Source organism: Amphibalanus amphitrite, unplaced genomic scaffold, assembly GCF_019059575.1.
Source record: "Amphibalanus amphitrite isolate SeventyFive unplaced genomic scaffold, NRLGWU_Aamphi_draft 000293F_arrow, whole genome shotgun sequence".
In the NCBI taxonomy this organism is placed as follows: Eukaryota; Metazoa; Arthropoda; class Thecostraca; order Balanomorpha; family Balanidae; genus Amphibalanus; species Amphibalanus amphitrite.
In genome coordinates, this window is record NW_024881788.1 from 74939 (window position 1) to 92579 (window position 17641).

The 17641-nt window shown below is 44.9% G+C and overlaps 2 protein-coding genes across 16 annotated transcripts in view; one reads left to right on the forward strand and one right to left on the reverse strand.

Annotated features, from left to right (window-relative positions):
* The window catches only part of LOC122387632 (lanC-like protein 3), a 62666-nt gene extending 59293 nt beyond the window's left edge, over window positions 1-3373 (forward strand). Inside the window, exon 5 of the mRNA XM_043377987.1 lies at window positions 2779-3373. Coding sequence (XP_043233922.1) covers window positions 2779-3029 — 251 coding nt within the window. The 3' untranslated portion in view covers window positions 3030-3373. The remainder of the gene's footprint in view (window positions 1-2778) is intronic.
* The window catches only part of LOC122387639 (MICOS complex subunit Mic27-like), a 143499-nt gene continuing 129208 nt past the window's right edge, over window positions 3351-17641 (reverse strand). For all 15 annotated transcript variants that reach the window (XM_043378005.1, XM_043377996.1, XM_043378008.1 and 12 more), the window contains one exon: window positions 3351-3508. In XM_043378005.1, the coding sequence (XP_043233940.1) occupies window positions 3431-3508 (78 nt within the window). In that variant the 3' untranslated portion in view covers window positions 3351-3430. The remainder of the gene's footprint in view (window positions 3509-17641) is intronic.

Here is a 17641-nt window from a genome sequence, read left to right on the forward strand (position 1 = left end):
GATCGGCATCGGTTTGCACGGCCGCCCTGGCCGGACTGCCGGCGTCCTTATGCTCGAAGGATTGGATAAAACGGCGCTTGATTCATATTCATGTTCATGTGTGCTGAGGTTCATGGTTCATGAGGTTCATGTGTGCATATTATGTGTGCTGTGATTGGATAAAAGGCATGTCCACCATGACCTCTCCGATTTTGCTCAAATTTGGCATACAAATTGACCTATGGGCACTACTACGTCCCAGGGAATTTTTAGTCTCTAGGTCACAGGGGTCATGAAATATGGGTCATGCAAATTTTAAGGTTTCCCGGAATATTGAAATATAAAGTATTTTTTATCTCTGCAGCGGTTTACCGGATCAAGAAAAGTTATATATGAAATAATAAGCACATAGACTGGTGCTACTAGTAAAACTGTGAATGAAACCCAAAGGTCATTTTTTGACCTCGTGACCTTTCAAATTTGTCCTATTTTAAAAATTCTAATTTTCCCCTCAAGGATGGCTTATCCATGCTCTCAATATTGGTATGTGATTTGATTGGTATATCGGACCCGTTGACCTCAAACTTAGGTCAACAATGTGGTCATGACCTGACATAAAAATGACATCTGCCCAGAACGTCGTGAATCATAGGCAATATGGGTGTCATATGAAAGCTAACTTCACGGAGAATACATTGGTGGTGTTTTTGAGTATGAGTAGGTATGGGCCGGGTCAAGGTCACATTAGGTCAGTGACCTAACACAGCATTGTGTTCTTTGAAGGTGGCGTATTTTATTTGTTTGGTAAGTCCAGTGATCAGCATGCAATAAAAAGGAAACAAAACGTCATAAAACGTCTTTTTTATTCAAAAAGCAGAGATAAAATGCACACATACCCATATAAACACACTCGCAAAAACACACACATTCATACACCTTGTTCGAGGAAGTTCTTTCAAACAAACCCCAGTGACACACGCGCTGTGAAGAACGAGTCTCAGAAGACTCGGACAGCTTGAAGGCTGCTATGGTATTGGAGTCGAGCAGTACAAAGCGGTGAAACGTCCTGGTACCCTTCACCATGCGGGCACTTGTGAAGCGTTCTTTCATTTTTGTCTTCGTTTCTGCTATTTGCGTTGCGGGAGCTGACGCGGGAGCTGAAGCGGCATTTCAGGCAGTGGTTATTCCCCACATTTGAAATGAATGCCCAAGACTAAAAAATACACTACTTCTCTGACGGAGCAGCGTCCCAGTACAAGAACAATACCATTTTGCAAATATATGTCATCATGCCGAGGATTTCGGTGTTCAATGGGAGTGGATTTTTTGCCACCTCGCATGGCAAAAGCGCATGCGATGGTATTGGTAATACTGTGAGGACCACCTTACCGATAAAATGCATTTCTTCTTCGTTTCGGCAGCGCAAATAGCAGGAACGAAGACGAAAATGAAAGAGAACGGTTCACAAGTGCCCGCACGGTGAAGGGTAGGTAGTAGGTACCAGGACGTTTAACCGCTTTGTACCGCTCGACTCCCACACCATAGCAGCCTTCAAGCTCTCCGAGTCTTCTGAGACTCGTTCTTCACACCGCGTGTGTTACTGAGGTTTGTTTGAAAGATCTTCCTCGAACAAGGTGTATGTATGTGTGTGTGTTTGTGCGAGTGGTGTGTATATGGGTGAATGCATTTTATCTGTGCTTTTTGAATAAAGACAGACGGTGTTTTATGACGTTTTGTTTCCTTTTTATTGTGTGCTGATCACTGGGCTTACCAAACAAATAAAATACGCCACCTTCAAAGAACACAATGCTGTGTTAGGTCACTGACCTAATGTGACCTTGACCCGGCCCATACCTACTCAAAAACACCACCGATGTATTCTCCGTGAAGTAAGCTTTCATATGACACCCATATTGCCTATGATTCTCGACGTTCTCGGCAGATGTCATTTTCATGTCAGGTCATGACCACATTGTTGACCTCAGTTTGAGGTCAACGGGTCCGATATACCAACCAAATCACATACCACTATTAAGAGCATGGATAAGACATCTCTGATAGAAAAAAATCAGAATTTTTAAAATAGGACAAATTTGAAAGGTCACGGGGTCAAGAAAAGGTCACGAGGTCAAAGGGTCAAAAAATGACCCTGGGGTTTCGTTCACACTTTTGCTAGACGCACCAGCCTTTGCGCTTCTTATTTCATATATAACTTTTTTTGATCCGGTGACCCGTTGCAGAGATAAAAAATACTTTTTATTTCAATGTTCCGGAAAACCTAAAAATTTGCATGACCCATATCTCATGACCCCTGTGACCTAGAGACTAAAAATTTACTGGGACGAAGTAGTGCCCATAGGTCAACTTACATGCCAAATTTGAGCAAAATCGGAGAGGTCATGGTGAACAATTGAAAAAAATTAGGTGATTTGTCGTGGAATTGCCCAGGGTGCCGTGCACATTGCACAAGTCAGTTGGGACCCATTTTGCACGTGCGCACGTGCAGCGTGCCGCTTCCAGATCTCGAGAACGGCTGGGCCGATTGTGCTCAAATTTGGCACATCGCTAGAGACCGGTTAGTAAGGTGCCGTGCACAAGTCAGTTAGAGGTACCCCCTCGCAATTTCGCACGTGCAAGGCCCACCCTCTCGCTCACTCCGTTAGTCGCCCCAAAAGGCGCTATACTGGTTATATATCGTGTCTACGTGCCTGTGTCTCTGTCGGTCCGTCGGTCCCTCCCTGCGCCGAGTGTGTGGTTGTCGAGTCCGGTGTGTGACGGCCGTTGCGGGTCCTCCCCCAGGCATCTGTCACGGCGTGGCCGGCAGCGGCTACGTGTTCCTGCTGCTCTACCGGCTCACCGGAGACCAGCGACACCTGCACCGCGCTCAGCAGTTCGCCTCGGCCATCTTTACCGAGCAGTTCCAGCGCCACTCGCGGCAGCCCGACTGCCCCTACTCGCTGTTCGAGGGACTGGCCGGCACCGTCTGTTTCCTGGCAGACCTGATGCAGCCAGAGAAGGCCTCGTTCCCGTTCTTCGACATTTTCAGCTAGGCTGCGTAGGCTGTGGTGGGGCCAGAGACGGCCAGAGCACACTGTGCAGGCATTCCAGGGCGCGGAGCGGCCGTGTGCGCACGTGCGGGATGCGCGACCGCCGGCCTAGTCCCGTGGCCGCTGCCATCACCGGTGCAGCCAGTGCCGACACAGCCGGACGGACCGGACCGGACCGGACCGGACCAAACGGCATAGTGGGCGCCGCCGGTCTTTGTCGTGTTAATAACATCTTTCGAAGCGTCATCGTTACATATGTGAACAGGTTGGCATGCGCGCTAGTTGACGTCGCCTTTCGCCCTGTATCAGTGCTGAATTTTTGACTACAATACATCTGTATTTTATTAGCAGCGATTGACACTGTGGGCACACACTACGAGCTGGCTGGCTGGCTGGCTGGTCAGTCAGCCGGACCGGGTGGTGTACAGGTCGTCGTCCTCCGGCTGCGACTGGCCCGGGTCGGGCACCACGGGTGCGATAGTCTGCCGGACAGAAACCGGCGTCACACGCAGTCGCAGCAGCCGCGCAGTCACACGCAGTCGCCGCCCCGACACCCGACACTGCCACACGCTGTCCTGACCACTGCCTTTCGCCGGCAGCGCATTAGCCAAGAGTATTACACGAATCGGCCGACCAACTGGTGTCATATTTCGTGTGACGTCACAGTGATGTCTATAGTTCGTTTTTTTTCAAAAGAACTCTAGCTCCAAGCATGCTTTCCGAATAGGCACGTGTTTCAGTCAGCGAAAGGGCAAAAACTAAACCTGGGAAAACCGAACGTCGACTAATTTTAACAAGTGATTTTCCCGATAATTTCCATACGTGAGTTTTTGAGCTAGATATTAGAACAGTGGTGATGTCATACTGTCAAATTTTATTTGAAATGCAATGTCAAATTTTCCTTGGACAGAACTGTTTACTCGATTCTTACTACAGTACCAGTGAAAACGAAATTGTCCTAAAACTCCTTGACATTTAAGCCGTCGTAAGGAGGGTGCCAGCTGCCGCCAGTGACGTCATCATAGCATGTTCATGTTTGAGGACACAATGTCTAGGCATTTACCAAGCATAATTTGATATGAAATATTTTTTTCGGTAAGAAATTCTTGGCCAGACGCTGAAGCTGCCAAAACACACGTGAGAGCTTCGATGGCGAACTAGGAGCCAGAGCTCTTCCGAAGAAAAACAAACCATAGCCCCCAAATTCCCTGCCCCGGATCCGCCCCTGCCATGACGTCACCTAAGAGGCCACGCTATAAGTCGGCCGATTCGTGTAATACACTTGGTGAATACGCAACCCGGCAGTTGCTTGGGGTATTCAGACTCCCGCCGTTTGCTGGCGGTGGGGGGGGGGGGGGGGGCGTTAAATGCTCCCAGCCGATAACTCGAGAACCTTTAGGCGCAGCGAAACGCACGAGGCGGCAAACGAAAGAACGCGACGAGACGTTTCAGATGAGTATTTGAAAGCTGAATTTTGAAGGGACAATATGACCTTTTCCCACAAAATCTGAGTTAGGGTCATTTTCTGAAAGAAAACATGAAAATAAAATGTAAATTTATACAATTTTACTCACATCGGTACCTTGCCGCCAATACCTCACCTTAACCCGGCAGACGGTGGGCCTACCAGCCACCTTCCGCGCGGTGGGGGGGGGGGGGGCATTTTTTTGCCCCCCCCCCGTATCTCCGAAACTACTGGACGGATCCGGAAAATTCAAACGGCGTTCGATAGCCCTGTCAAATTTGTCAAAGGAAACCAAATTTCATTGACCTCGGGGTCACCGATGACGTCACAGGTCAGGTCAAAGATGAAATGTTTCACCGTTCACGGGGCTTCTAGGGAAAGCGCTATAACACCGAGTAAAACTCATTTTGTCGAAAATCAGCGATAAGGCGTCAGTTGTCTAGTACATATGTTGCTATTAGAGGTCACTGGTCATACCAGGTCAGGTCACAGGTCAGGTCACCAAGGGTCACCACATGAGCCCAACTTTACTAAGGTTATGCGATGCATGTTTTATGGCCAGTTTTTCATTTGCAACTCATTGGTGTTAGTTATAACTTATAAGACCATCAGGTACGGTTTAGGTCACTTTCTGGTGGAGGTCAGGTAAAAAAGGTCAAATTTCAAAGTTGATATTTTGCATAAAATGGGTATCGATTCGATGCAGCTCGTCACGGGGAGTCTAATGGTGGTCTTTGTTTTGCGCTAACGAGGTCTAGATTTGCTAAAAATTGAGTTTGAAAATTTGACGTCATCAATTTTGAAGTTTTTTCGCTATAACTTGGCCAAAAAGAGGTATCGATCTAAAATTTGGTATGTCGATAGAAGGCGGTAGGGACTATCACATATTCCGGTTTTTTCGAAATTCAAAAATCGTTTTGGATTTTTTGGCTATTATATTCAAAAAATCTATTTTTTTATTTTTGGGGGTCAAAATCCAAAAAAATTCGAAAAACCGAAATAGCAGTTTTGTAGCCCTTTTGATTCCACACCTTTTATGTCGAAACAGTTTTCTGTATCTCTAAAGCTGTAGGCCTGACAGCTCTTCCCGCGAAACCTTTTTTGGGTCGAAAATGGCAAAATGACGTCACTCTGACGTCATTAGCGGCCAACCTATCATAGCCTTTGGATAAATTTTTGGTCACCATGTGCGCTAGCTGCTCCCGGGAGGGTACTGAAAGTTTGGTGACGATCGGCGCAGTGGTTCTCGAGATATATTGAAAAAAAAACTAAAGGGGGGGGGGGCAAAAAATGCCCCCCACCGCCTGGAAGGTTAAAGTTACTCAAGCGCGGAGCGCTGAAAACAGTTCCACTACTGTGTCCGGTGGTGCGGCTGTTCCCTCAGCTGTTCCCTCCCCGCCGCCCTCCCTTCCCTTCCCTCCCCTCCCCTGGTAGCTATTAGTGTCTAACTAAGGCGGACGTTCGCTGTTCTTAAAGGGACCCTCCCACCTTCAAAAAGGTCAATGAATTGACATGAAAGTGATGTCGCTCGGTTCAGAAAGAGCAAAAACGAATATCTACCCAATTTCACCGAAAAATATTCACCGGTTTTCTAGATATTAGACTTTTACTTTTGTTTACATTTTTGGGATCTCCGCTGTTCCTAGCGACTTCATTTTAGAAGTGCGGCATTCGCGGCAGATGTTGAGCGCAAATAGCATATTACCACCACTGCTTTACAAAGATGTTAGTATAAGGTTTAAAATCGTTAGATCACCACTGTCGTCACAAATTCTAAGGGGGCATCTCAATGCATTAGCCCCTTAGAATCCGAAAACTGCAAGTTTGAAATTCCATATCTTTCTAGTTGTGGTTTATTTGCCATTGGGTCTACAGTGCAGGGATATTTCTATCTCGCACTCCTCTGAGATGCAAAGATAAGAATTTGTTATCTCTGCATCCCTCTGAGATGCGAAGATAAGGTCTCGAGGGTTCATAGCTAAAAATCAAGAGTTCAAGTGATGATGGGTCAATAACCGAACCATTTTTAACGGTTATTTGTGTATGAAGCTTATGAAATAAATACAAAATACTCTAAATCTATTTTTACATAGATAAATACATTTGAATATGATATTTAAATAAGTGAGAATAAACCTCAACATAGAAAGATATAGGATTCATCATGGCTCACTCGTGGAAGATCGGATATCTTTTCCTCGCGTGTTACAGAAAAACCTCGCTCCTTCGTCAAAAGATATCCTTCCACTCGGAGCCATGAAGAATCCTCTATATCTCCGAATTAAAGCATTTTTCGATGTTGTGAGTGCCCAAACCGGTATTTGCAGGCCATGGCCACCAATTTGGCTATCTCAACTCAAAACTAATGTTAAGGTGGGATGTTCACTTTAATAAGCTCGATCAGCCTCGACCATTTATGATTAAACTCTGAAATATGACCTGCCGTATTCGCGATACACCTTTCCACTGCAATATAGTCAAGCGCGCATGAGGTAAAGCCTTTTAAATGAGGAATAAAGTTAAGTTGTTTACAACTCCAAATATACCGTTTTGCAAGAAGAATATGAACGTAAAATACCTCGGGCATTCCACGATAGATCGTACCACTTTTTTTCCAATTTGACACCCTCATCTCTCGGATTTTGACGAGAATCGGTCTCAGGGGTAATCAGGGGCTCTGAATCTACCTGTTACAATTTCAGGCTTATCAGATTAGTATTTTTTTAGTTATGGTGTATAACATTTTTTGGATCTTGCTTTGCAGCGTTAAGTTTGGTGGGCTGTAACTCGAAGACGGATTATTCAAATGTCAAATGTTATATAGCTTAGAACTTGCAATGAAAGATATTATTATGTATTTTTGAAATTTTGAAAAATACGTTATTTTTATATATGACATATCGAGTTTTCCTTCATTTGTATTTTTTGGACTTTGGGACCAATTTTTTTTTTTGAATTTTTATTTCCTTTAGAAAATATTTGGCTCATTGTTAAGAAGTATGCAAAAAATTAGGAAGGTGTTCTTTCTATAAATGTATTTATTTTGCGTCGCGATAACGGTCTCGAATAGTGATTTCGGGAGGGGAGCTTACGAATGGCGTGGTAAAGCTGCCTAGTGACATCACGGGTTACTGATATTTCAATTGAGGTCCGAGTCATCTGAAAAAAATGAAGAGGGTTCATCCAACCCTCTTTCCTATGAGCGCGGGAGTGAAAAAAGCTGTTTGGTTCTGTCATTGTTTTGGACACCAATAACCATAGCTGTCCGAGATGAAAGTTACAAGACGCATATATGGTGTCCTCCAGAGGTCTCATAACTTGTATGTCTGGGAATTTTAAAGGTCACATAAGTCAGTATAACGTGACATCACTGTTATACGTCAATGAGGAAATATAAAAACTGTTATTTTGGCGCCGAAAATGATCTAAAACTATCTCACGTAGGGGAGAGTGGGGTAAATTGGCCGGTGGTGTAAATTGGCCGCCCCCACCTGTACGAAAGCTGATAAAAGTGAATGAATATAGTTCTTCTGAATGCTTGAGACGAGGTGTTAGTATCACTGATGTTAGTTGTCGGACTTTCGTCCCCGTCTTGAGTTGAGATGTTAGTTTCACAACGTTCAACGTTTGATCAACGTTGAGATGTTGTGAAACTAACATCTCAACTCAAGACGGGGACGAAAGTCCGACAACTAACATCAGTGAAAAGTGAATGAAATGACTTTAGTCTCTATTCATTTGCCATCGGCAGAACTAACTCGAGAACAAATGTCAAAATTTTCCCCCACTTAGTTTTATTCAAAATTAATAAAACGTGAATTTCGTAACTTTTACTTCCGTTTAAAAATTTGTATAACATGTAGTATTTGGGCTGTAAACGAATTCCAACATTATAGCGCCATTCTTGAGGGTGTTCAGCGGTTTCAAGAGCAATTTCATCTAGTTCTGTACAGCCATGACGACTTTATAGACAAAAGTTTTCAGAATGGCAATGTGGGGTTATTTGGCCGGGACTAGCGGGGCAACTTGGCCGGTGCGCTCAGAGTCACTATGCTGGGACGGCCGAGTTGTCATGGTCAATTATACCATAAAGGACATAATTCATGACCAACTTTGACTACCTGGATGCCATATTTCCTATTGGACAGCTGTAAGGGCATGTGACGTCATCAACGGTTACCTAACGCTTTTTTGCTAATAAATACTTACAGAAAAAAGATACAACCGCGCAGATGGTCTCATTGTGTTCAGCTCGTCAAGGCGCATCGAATGATATACATGATGACCTTAAACTCACGTAACCTTGAGGTCAAGCGACCTGAGGTAACGTGACCTGAAGCCAACCTTTGACCTTGACCTCTCGAGGTCAACACATACATGTTTCGATGCGGAATGACGAGAGAATTACGATGGTACTTTTAGTTTTGGCCTAGCTTGATTACTTCAAAAGCTATTCGTAAAAAACTGCAATCGCATCTAGAGCCGCTATTTTGACTTTTTTCGACCCCTGTGACGGCTGAGTCAACCTCCAAAATGTTTCAAATGCGTCATAGGACACGCGTCATTGCTGAATGTAAAGCTGACTCGCCGATAACAAAAATCATGGCCTCAAACTAACACCGGCCAAATTGCCCCACACCCCCGGCCAAATAACCCTAGTGGGGCAATTTGGCCGCTTTGAAGACCTTTGTAATGCGTCACAATTTCAATATAAGTAGTTACCCTATCATTCCAGGTTAACTGTCCAGGAAAGTAAAATGTATACCATACTAGTGATGTCAATCGGTTACCGAAAATTTCGGTTACCGAAAATATATTCAGACCGATTTGGTAATCGGTCGGTCAGGCCCCCCCAAAATCGGACACTTTCGGTCACCCTGCCAGTGAAGCCATTTTCAAAAAGAGAAAGTATTCCATTTTTGCCTAGTTAAAATGAAATTTATTGGGATGTTAATGATAAAGAGTTGCAAAATTTCCCCCAAAAGCTACAAGAGATGCCACATTTTGGCAACTTCAGTACCCATCCTGATCCCACCCAGCAGGCAGCAGCCACCCATTGTGCAACGGGTGCGTATTATTTAGGCCAGGGTTCATAATGTCCAGGGCACAATGTGTCCAGTGCTCGAATTGGCCAGTGCCTTGAATTGGCCAGTGTTCACATTGTCCAGGGATTACATGGTCCAAAAGTGGCCAACTGGCTGCAGATAGGGTAAATTCAAAAAGGCCAGGGTTCATAATGTCCAGGGCACGATGTGTCCAGTGTTCAAAATGGCCAGGGTTCATAATGTCCAGGGCACGATGTGTCCAGTGTTCGAAATGGCCAGGGTTCATAATGTCCAGGGCACGATGTGTCCAGTGTTCAAAATGGCCAGTGCCTTGAATGGGCCAGAGTTCATAGTGTCCAAGGATTACATAGTCAACCCAACCCAACCCAACCAAACCTAACCTAACCTAACCTAACCTAACCTAACCTAACCTAACCTAACCTAACCTAAGGTAATGATGTTTGCCTACCAGGGATAAGGAAATAGTTTCTCGCATGAATAGATTGCAAGCAATAGTAAATCAAATATTTTTAGGTTAAGTGGTTATGCATCAGGCTTCAGGCCTTCGGCCTGAAGCCAGATACATAACCACTTAACCTAAAAATATTTGATTTACTATTGCCTGTAATCTCTCCTAAGGCATTGCCTTCGGCACTGCACTGCTTTGCATTGAGCTGATTCCGTGTTTTTTACATAATGACGTCACTTTCAGTGACTATGTAATCCCTGGACATTATGAACTCTGGCCCATTCAAGGCACTGGCCATTTTGAACACTGGACACATCGTGCCCTGGACATTATGAACCCTGGCCATTTCGAATACTGGACACATCGTGCCCTGGACATTATGAACCCTGGCCATTTTGAACACTGGACACATCGTGCCCTGGACATTATGAACCCTGGCCTCTTTGAATATACCCTATCTGCAGCCAGTTGGCCACATTTGGACCATGCAATCCCTGGACATTATGAACTCTGGCCCATTCAAGGCACTGGCCATTTTGACACTGGGCATAGCGTACCCTGGACATTATGAACCCTGGCCAGAATGAATGCTCCCCTTGTGCAACCACAACTACAAGCAGGCTGATTTTGACTCAGTTGGCCCCACAAATACACACAATTTCGAAACTCAATTCCAGTCTAACTGTTAAGATATCACCTGTAATCAAAGAAGTATTGCCTACAAAAATCATTATACAGTGATCAAAAATGCAAGGACAAAAAGAACTTGAATTACTGAAATGTGTTTCTGAAGACTGGACAGTTGGCACTAAGCACTTAGCAGTGATCACATTTCAATTTACATTTCACAGGTGTTCTACTATTCCACATTCTTCTTAAATATTGCAGGTACCAACCAAATGTTTGAAATCTAGATGACCACAACACAAAAATTAAAAACATAGGAATCTTGATAAAAACTACAGAGGGTACAGAGGGTCCGCTTTCTGGAATCTTCCACATCATCTCCAAACACAAGGGATTTTGAAACAGATGCGCCATAACAGAGACTTTAAACCAGCTGATTAAGTTGCTGCAAAAAAGGTTTTGGATTGTTACATGCTGCATCGTGAATGATTTTATTGATGTAAATGTTCCAACACGATTTTGATTTGAAGTCTAATGAAATAAACATTGTAAGTGTAATTCACTTCAAGAAAATTAGTTTCACTTCAATAATTCAACCAAAAGGGCATATAAATAAATATTACGTCATCGTCTTGCATCCTTTAGTTAGGGAAGAGAGGATCTTAAAAGTCAATCCTTGGTTCTACTTGGGTTCTACTGGGTTCTACTATTGTTTTGCGGCACTTTGTATTAATTTTGTCTGCATATTGTGTTTTCTTGTAAAGATAAGACAAAGTGCCAGTTTAATGAATTTTCATTTCATTTTTGGGACGAAATTCAGGCTTAGAGCTACCTAATACCTGCCTTTTCAACTGGATTTTCAGTGTCAAATTCTTCGTAGAGTGTCTCAGACCACATCTCAGGACTCAAGGCCAGTTTCCAAGCAGTGTTGATGTGTTTTGTGGTGTTTTGATTCTGCCTTTTCTCCTAGGGAATGTTGTCATGAACACACCTATTACCAACCATTGGACTTACTAATTGATCGTGCTTTTGCACCATGAATGAGTATTCTTCCTTACATATACCGGGGTTACATGAGCAGAGTTAATACGCATTACAAACGGACTACAATGGTGAGGGAATAGGAAAATCCGATTACGTGACAAAAGATCGTAAGACAAAAGATCGTATGGAAAAAATCGTACGAAAATGATCGTAAGATAAAGATTGTATGTTGTAAAAGATCGTACGGTAAAAAGATCGTAAGCAAAAGATCGTAAAGCAATTGATCGTATGCAAAAGACCGTACGAAAATGATCGTAAGATAAAGATTGTATGTTGTTAAAGATCGTACGACAAAAAGATCGTAAGCAAAAGATCGTAAAGCAATTGATCGTATGAAAAAGATCGTAGGAAAATGATCGTAAGATAAATATCGTTCATTCATTCATTCATTCAGTGTATTTTGGTAACCACGAACAAAAAATATCGGCGAGAATAATCGCGGATCGGCGCAAAAGCAAAATGCTTAAATCAAAGCGCCTTTCCCACAAAACATAAGCACAAAAAAACACACAAAAAAGGAAATATTAACACGAAAATTAAGTGCAAAGTAAAACCACCTGGCCACAGGTCACGACGGCCCCGCCAGCAGCCCGCCGAGCAGCCCTCCGGACATAGTCACCAGGTGTCCGGGCCCCGGGCAGCAGCAATCGGGTACGATGTTGTGTAGTGTGTGTGTGTGTGTGTGTGTGTGTGTGTGTGTGTGTGTGTGTGTGTGTGTGTGTGTGTGTGTGTGTGTGTGTGTGTGTGTGTGTGTGTGTGTGTGTGTGTGTGTGTGTGTGTGTGTGTGTGTGTGTGTGTGTGTGTGTGTGATTGTGTGTAGGTGTGTGTGTGTGTGTGTTATTGCTGTGTGTGTGTGTTGAAGCGTTGAGTATGTACAATGTATGCATGGAGATGATGTGTTATGCTGATTCCCTGGTTCTCAGTAAGATCATGGCCAAATAGGATTGCACTAAGCTTGCGTTTGTAGGAAATGTTTTCGAAGTTTGGTATGATTGTTCGCACCGCGTTAAGGAGGAGTGATCTTTGGTGTGTATATAGGGGGCACCGGAGTATGTAGTGGGCAGTGTCTTCTTGGTGATGTCCACATGCGCATGCTGGGCTATGTGCAAGTTGATACTGATATAGATGTGCATGTAGATGTGATAGACCGACTCGTAGTCTGGTGTGGTATGTGTTGGCCATTTTGGTCCCTACTGAATGCAGTGTTGGTGGCTCCGGTGCCCCAAATCGCTGCCAGACTTGACGAGTGAATTCACGGCGAGATGGGGTATTGCGAAGGGTTTCAGGAAGAAGATTCCATTGCCGAATGGTGGTAGGGATAAAGGACTTGCGGAAGGATGTTAAACGGGTAGTAGGGACTGAGAGAAGTTGGGCTTGGCGTAGTCTTAGTCCCGTAGCTCTTTGTCTCGTGTTTGTTATGAGGTTTGTCAGGTATGAGGGGAGGGGAGGGTCGTTGTAGAATAGTCGATGGAAAAATATCAGTCTGTGTATGCGTCGTCTGTCTGCCAGTCGTTCCCAGCCTAAATCTTTAAGTAGTGCGTCAGTAGATGTTCGAAATAGGGCCCCAGTCACCAGTCTTGCGCAGCGATTTTGTAAAGTTTGCAGTCTCGCTGAGTCGAACAAGGTCAAGTGTCCATCGTAAATAATGTCGCAATAGTCGAAGTGTGGTCTAATGTATGTCGTAATCAAGTCATTCAGCACACGTCTCGGTAAGAATTTCGCAATAGGGTAAACTGGTCGTAAATGATAGTTCACTGTCTTGATGATCGAATTTACATGTTCGTGGAAATGTAGGTCAGTGGAAAAGGTGAGGCCGAGATGTTTGTGACTTGTTGAACTTGGTATTCTTTGTCCGTTAAACTTTAATTCGGGATTTGAGTTATTCTGTTTGTTTGTAAATGTTTGCAATACTGTTTTTTGTGCACTAAAAGTAATAGCCCATTCTGATCCATATTTACTGATATTGTCTAAGTCGTTTTGTAGGGATTGTAAATGTGTTTTGCTGTTCTGTGGATAGGAGGAATATAAAGAAGTATCGTCTGCATAGAAAAGAGTTTCGTTTGTTGTTTTGTTTGATAGGTCATTAAGGTACATCAGGGCGAGCAGAGGCCCAAGAACCGAGCCTTGAGGGCAGCCTGCCATAATTTTTTGTGGATGAGAAAAACTGTTGCCTATGCGTACTACTTGGGTTCTGTCTGAAAGGTAACAAGTTAGCCATGATAACAGTGAGCCGGATATACCGTATTGAATTTCACATTTTGCAAGAAGTGCTTCATGCCAAATTTTATCAAAATATTTAGAAATATCAAGGAAAATTGCAGTGAAATTTTTGTTGTTATCCAGGGCGGAATACAGTTGATGTGTCAGATAAAGAAGTTGAATTTGAGTGCTATGACCCGGCCGATAACCACTTTGTTTTTCAGTTAAAAGATTATTTTCAATTAAGTGTGTGTATATTTTTGCAAACACTATTTTTTCTAATATTTTTGATAGGGAGGGAAGAAGACTGATGGGTCTGTAGTTAGTTGGGTCTGAATTTGAACCTTTCTGCTTGAATATTGGAGTTATGCAAGCTTTTTTCCATTGAGAGGGAAATTTTCCTAGCCTAAGAGATTTATTAAATAGTTTTGCAAGAGGTTTGGCAATGAGTAGTGCTGACATTTTTAGCAATTTGTTAGGAATTTTGTCAGGACCTGATGATTTGTTAGCCTTTAATGTATTGATAATTTTAAGAACCTCATGCTCGGTTACTTGGGCCTCTGATAGGATAGGAATTGGGAAGGTTGGAGGGGTAATATGGGGAATTTGCTGGTTGGATGTGTCTAGTTGAGTTTGTGCTGCAAAATGGTTATTGAGGATAGTTGCCTTAGCAGAGTCGTCAGTAACTGGCATCCCGTCTTGATTTATAAGTGGTGGTATATTATGCTTTGCTACTTTACCAGTAAGACTTTTTAAGATGTTGTGATATGCATGTGGATTCTGTTTTTGTTCTATGAGCCTGTTTACCTGCGATTTTATATGAATATTTTTAAAACGTTGGTTCATCTCGGTTGTTATGTTGCGTTCCTGTCTCCATCGTGTCCAGTCCTGTGGGGTGTCCCTTCTTTTGGCAATAGAAAATAACCTGTTTCTCTTCCGAATTTGGCGCTTTAGCTCTGGATTAAACCAAGGTTTGTTATTTGTTTTGGATGAAATTGTTTTTTTGGGGAATAGAAGCTATTGCTGCAGCCATTAAGGCATCGGACATATTTTGAGTTGCAGTGTCTAAGTCACAGTCTAGTAATGTGTCCCAGTCAGTGTCCATAAGCAGTGATACAAGTTTGTCAATGTCTGTTTGTCTGAAGTCAAATATTTGTTTGGTGTATTTTGAAATGGAGGGGGTGTCGATAACGAGGGACACAAAGATTGGGATGTGATCTATTTTGGAGAAGGGAGGAAGTACACCACTTGAGTTGACCATTGATCCGTTATATATTATTACCAGGTCTCTAAGATTGGCAATGTTGTTGATCTCTGAGTATCTAGTTGGTTGGGTAATCAGTTGTTCAAAGTTAGATGTTGAGATAACGTCATGGAGATAAGTTTCGTAGGATGATAGAGGACTATAGTTTTTGTACTTCGGACTAAGGAATGTATTACCAGCATTAAAATCGCCAAGAATAACAATGTTATGTGGAGAGTACACGTCATCAGTCATCGTCATCGTCATACAGTCATCGTATGTCGCAAAAGATCGTACGACCTAGGATCGTAAGCAAAAGATCGTAAAGCAATGGATCGTACAAAAAAGATCGTAGGAAAATGATCGTAAGATAAAGATGGTATGTTGTAAAAGATCGTTCGACAAAAGATCGTAACGTTACGTTCGTTAAGTAAATAATCGTATAGAATAGTGTTGTTTCGAGCGAGCGAGCGCAGCGAGCGAAGCGAAGTCTTTTGAATATAACGGGAAAATCTCAGTATGAGCGGCCCGGCCCGGCCCGGCCCGGCCTGTAACGCTTTTAAGAGGCTTATATCTCAGCAACCGCTGAACCGATTGGCCTGCGGTCTTTTTTGCTGGGTAGCCCCATCCCTTCTTCCCCGTAATTGACTACTTTTGATACATCTCAGTGGCCGTCGTGGCACGTGCCACGTGAGAAGTCAGGGGTGTTCAAGCAGTTTTGCAAAAGTAATGATTTTGAGAGGCCCATATCTCAGCAGCAGCTTGAGCAATTGTCTTGCGGTAATTTTTATAGGGTAGCTGCAACCCTTCTACCAAAGGTCGGATACCCTTGATCTATGTGAGTGACCCCCAATGCACGTGCAAAATACAAAAAGAAGAGGTGACAAATTTGTTCCCATTTCAGTAACTCGGTAATTACTGGGGCGATTTCGAACCAATGATCGACAATTGACATCTTTAACCGGCCTTCGATAACAATGACTCCTATAACTAGGATTGGATTGAAACTAGGATCCTATAACTAGGAGAATTGCGACTTCGATAGTGATAACGCGATAAACATCTGTTGATGAATTGACGGGCTCAAAATGTCGAAGTCTGACCTGCAAGTGGCACACAAGTTGCAGAACGACACGAAAGTCATTTGCAAGTTTGTGAAGCGACAAGTGAGAGACTTTGTGTACGACGCTCGTTTCAATATGGCGCGGCTCCCTGACCGCGCTGGCCGTCGGGTGCCGCCGTTGTACATCTCGGAATCACTAACGCCGAGAAATCGTCTGCTGTTCGAAGAGCTTCTGCGCGCAAAACGACCAGAGAACGGGGGGCTTATTGCCTCTGTTTTCAGTCGCCGGGGGATCGTGTGGTGCCGCAAGGAGAAGGGTGGCTCGAATTTACGTGTGCAAGATGCCGAGAGCCTCCACAGGATCCTGGGCGGCCGCCGCTTTCCCCCGCGGCCGCGCGATCGGGACCGGCCGGCGCCCGCCGATGCGGTGGGCGCGCGCCGGCGGACGGATCTGTCGGCGGGCGCCGGGGCGGCCGCGGCGCCGGCGGCCGGGCGGGCTCCGCCGGGGCCGGCCGGCGGCGGCGGCGGGGACTCGGGCGACGCCTCGGTTCCGGCTGCTGTCTCATCGGGGATGGACTCCTGTGCGATTGCACAGTCGGCTGGCGGGGGCCCGGAGGCGTCAGCCGACACCGGACCGGCTGGTCGGGACTGACGCCGAGACGATTTCGTCGAGCTGCTGACACGTTCTGGTGGTAAGCGGTGATTGCGCAGCTCGCGTGATGTCGATGACTCTTTGCCGGGCGCGCGAGCGGGACAGAGTCCGTTGGCGTTGGACATGGGTCTCGGCAACGCCTGCTCTGGTGTTGGTTCTCGCGGCCGAGGCTTCACTGCCGCGCCCTGAGGCGAGTGACGGCGAATGTCCCGGTGCGGCCGGACTGGGCGGCTGCCGGGTCGGTCGACGGGCGGCACAGTTTGATTTGTTGGCCAAGTAAGTGATTTTCTTAATGCAAGGTAGTCAAAATGTTTGTTTCACGCCTATGCTGTGTTAGATGCCGTATTGTTTGTGTTTAATGATCGCGGAAAGGTGTGAGCTTTGGAGGACGGAACTAGATAGTGGAACCAATGCCACGTGGTATTGTTTTTTTTTCTTGTTTGTGTTTACTCATTAGATGGAACAGTGCGTTAAGGTATTATCGGAAAGGTCACCATAGACAGTGGGATGTCTCAAGGGATGAGATGGATTTGCACTTGTACGATACATGACAGGGGCGGTCGCAGACTTGGAGTTTGGGGGGGGCCAACTTGGCAAAGGGGCCCCTGCGCTGACCCGGGGGGCCCGGTGCTAGCTCAAAGGGGCCCACGGGCGTAGTGCACGGGTACAGAAATCCAGGCCATGACCGGTGAAGCGGGGGGGGGGGGGGGGGGGGGGTAGGGAGCGGCACCCGAGCGGAGGCTCATTGCGAGCTTTGAGGGTGTACAATGTCGAAAAGGTACCGATAAGTGCATTTTGAATTATTGAT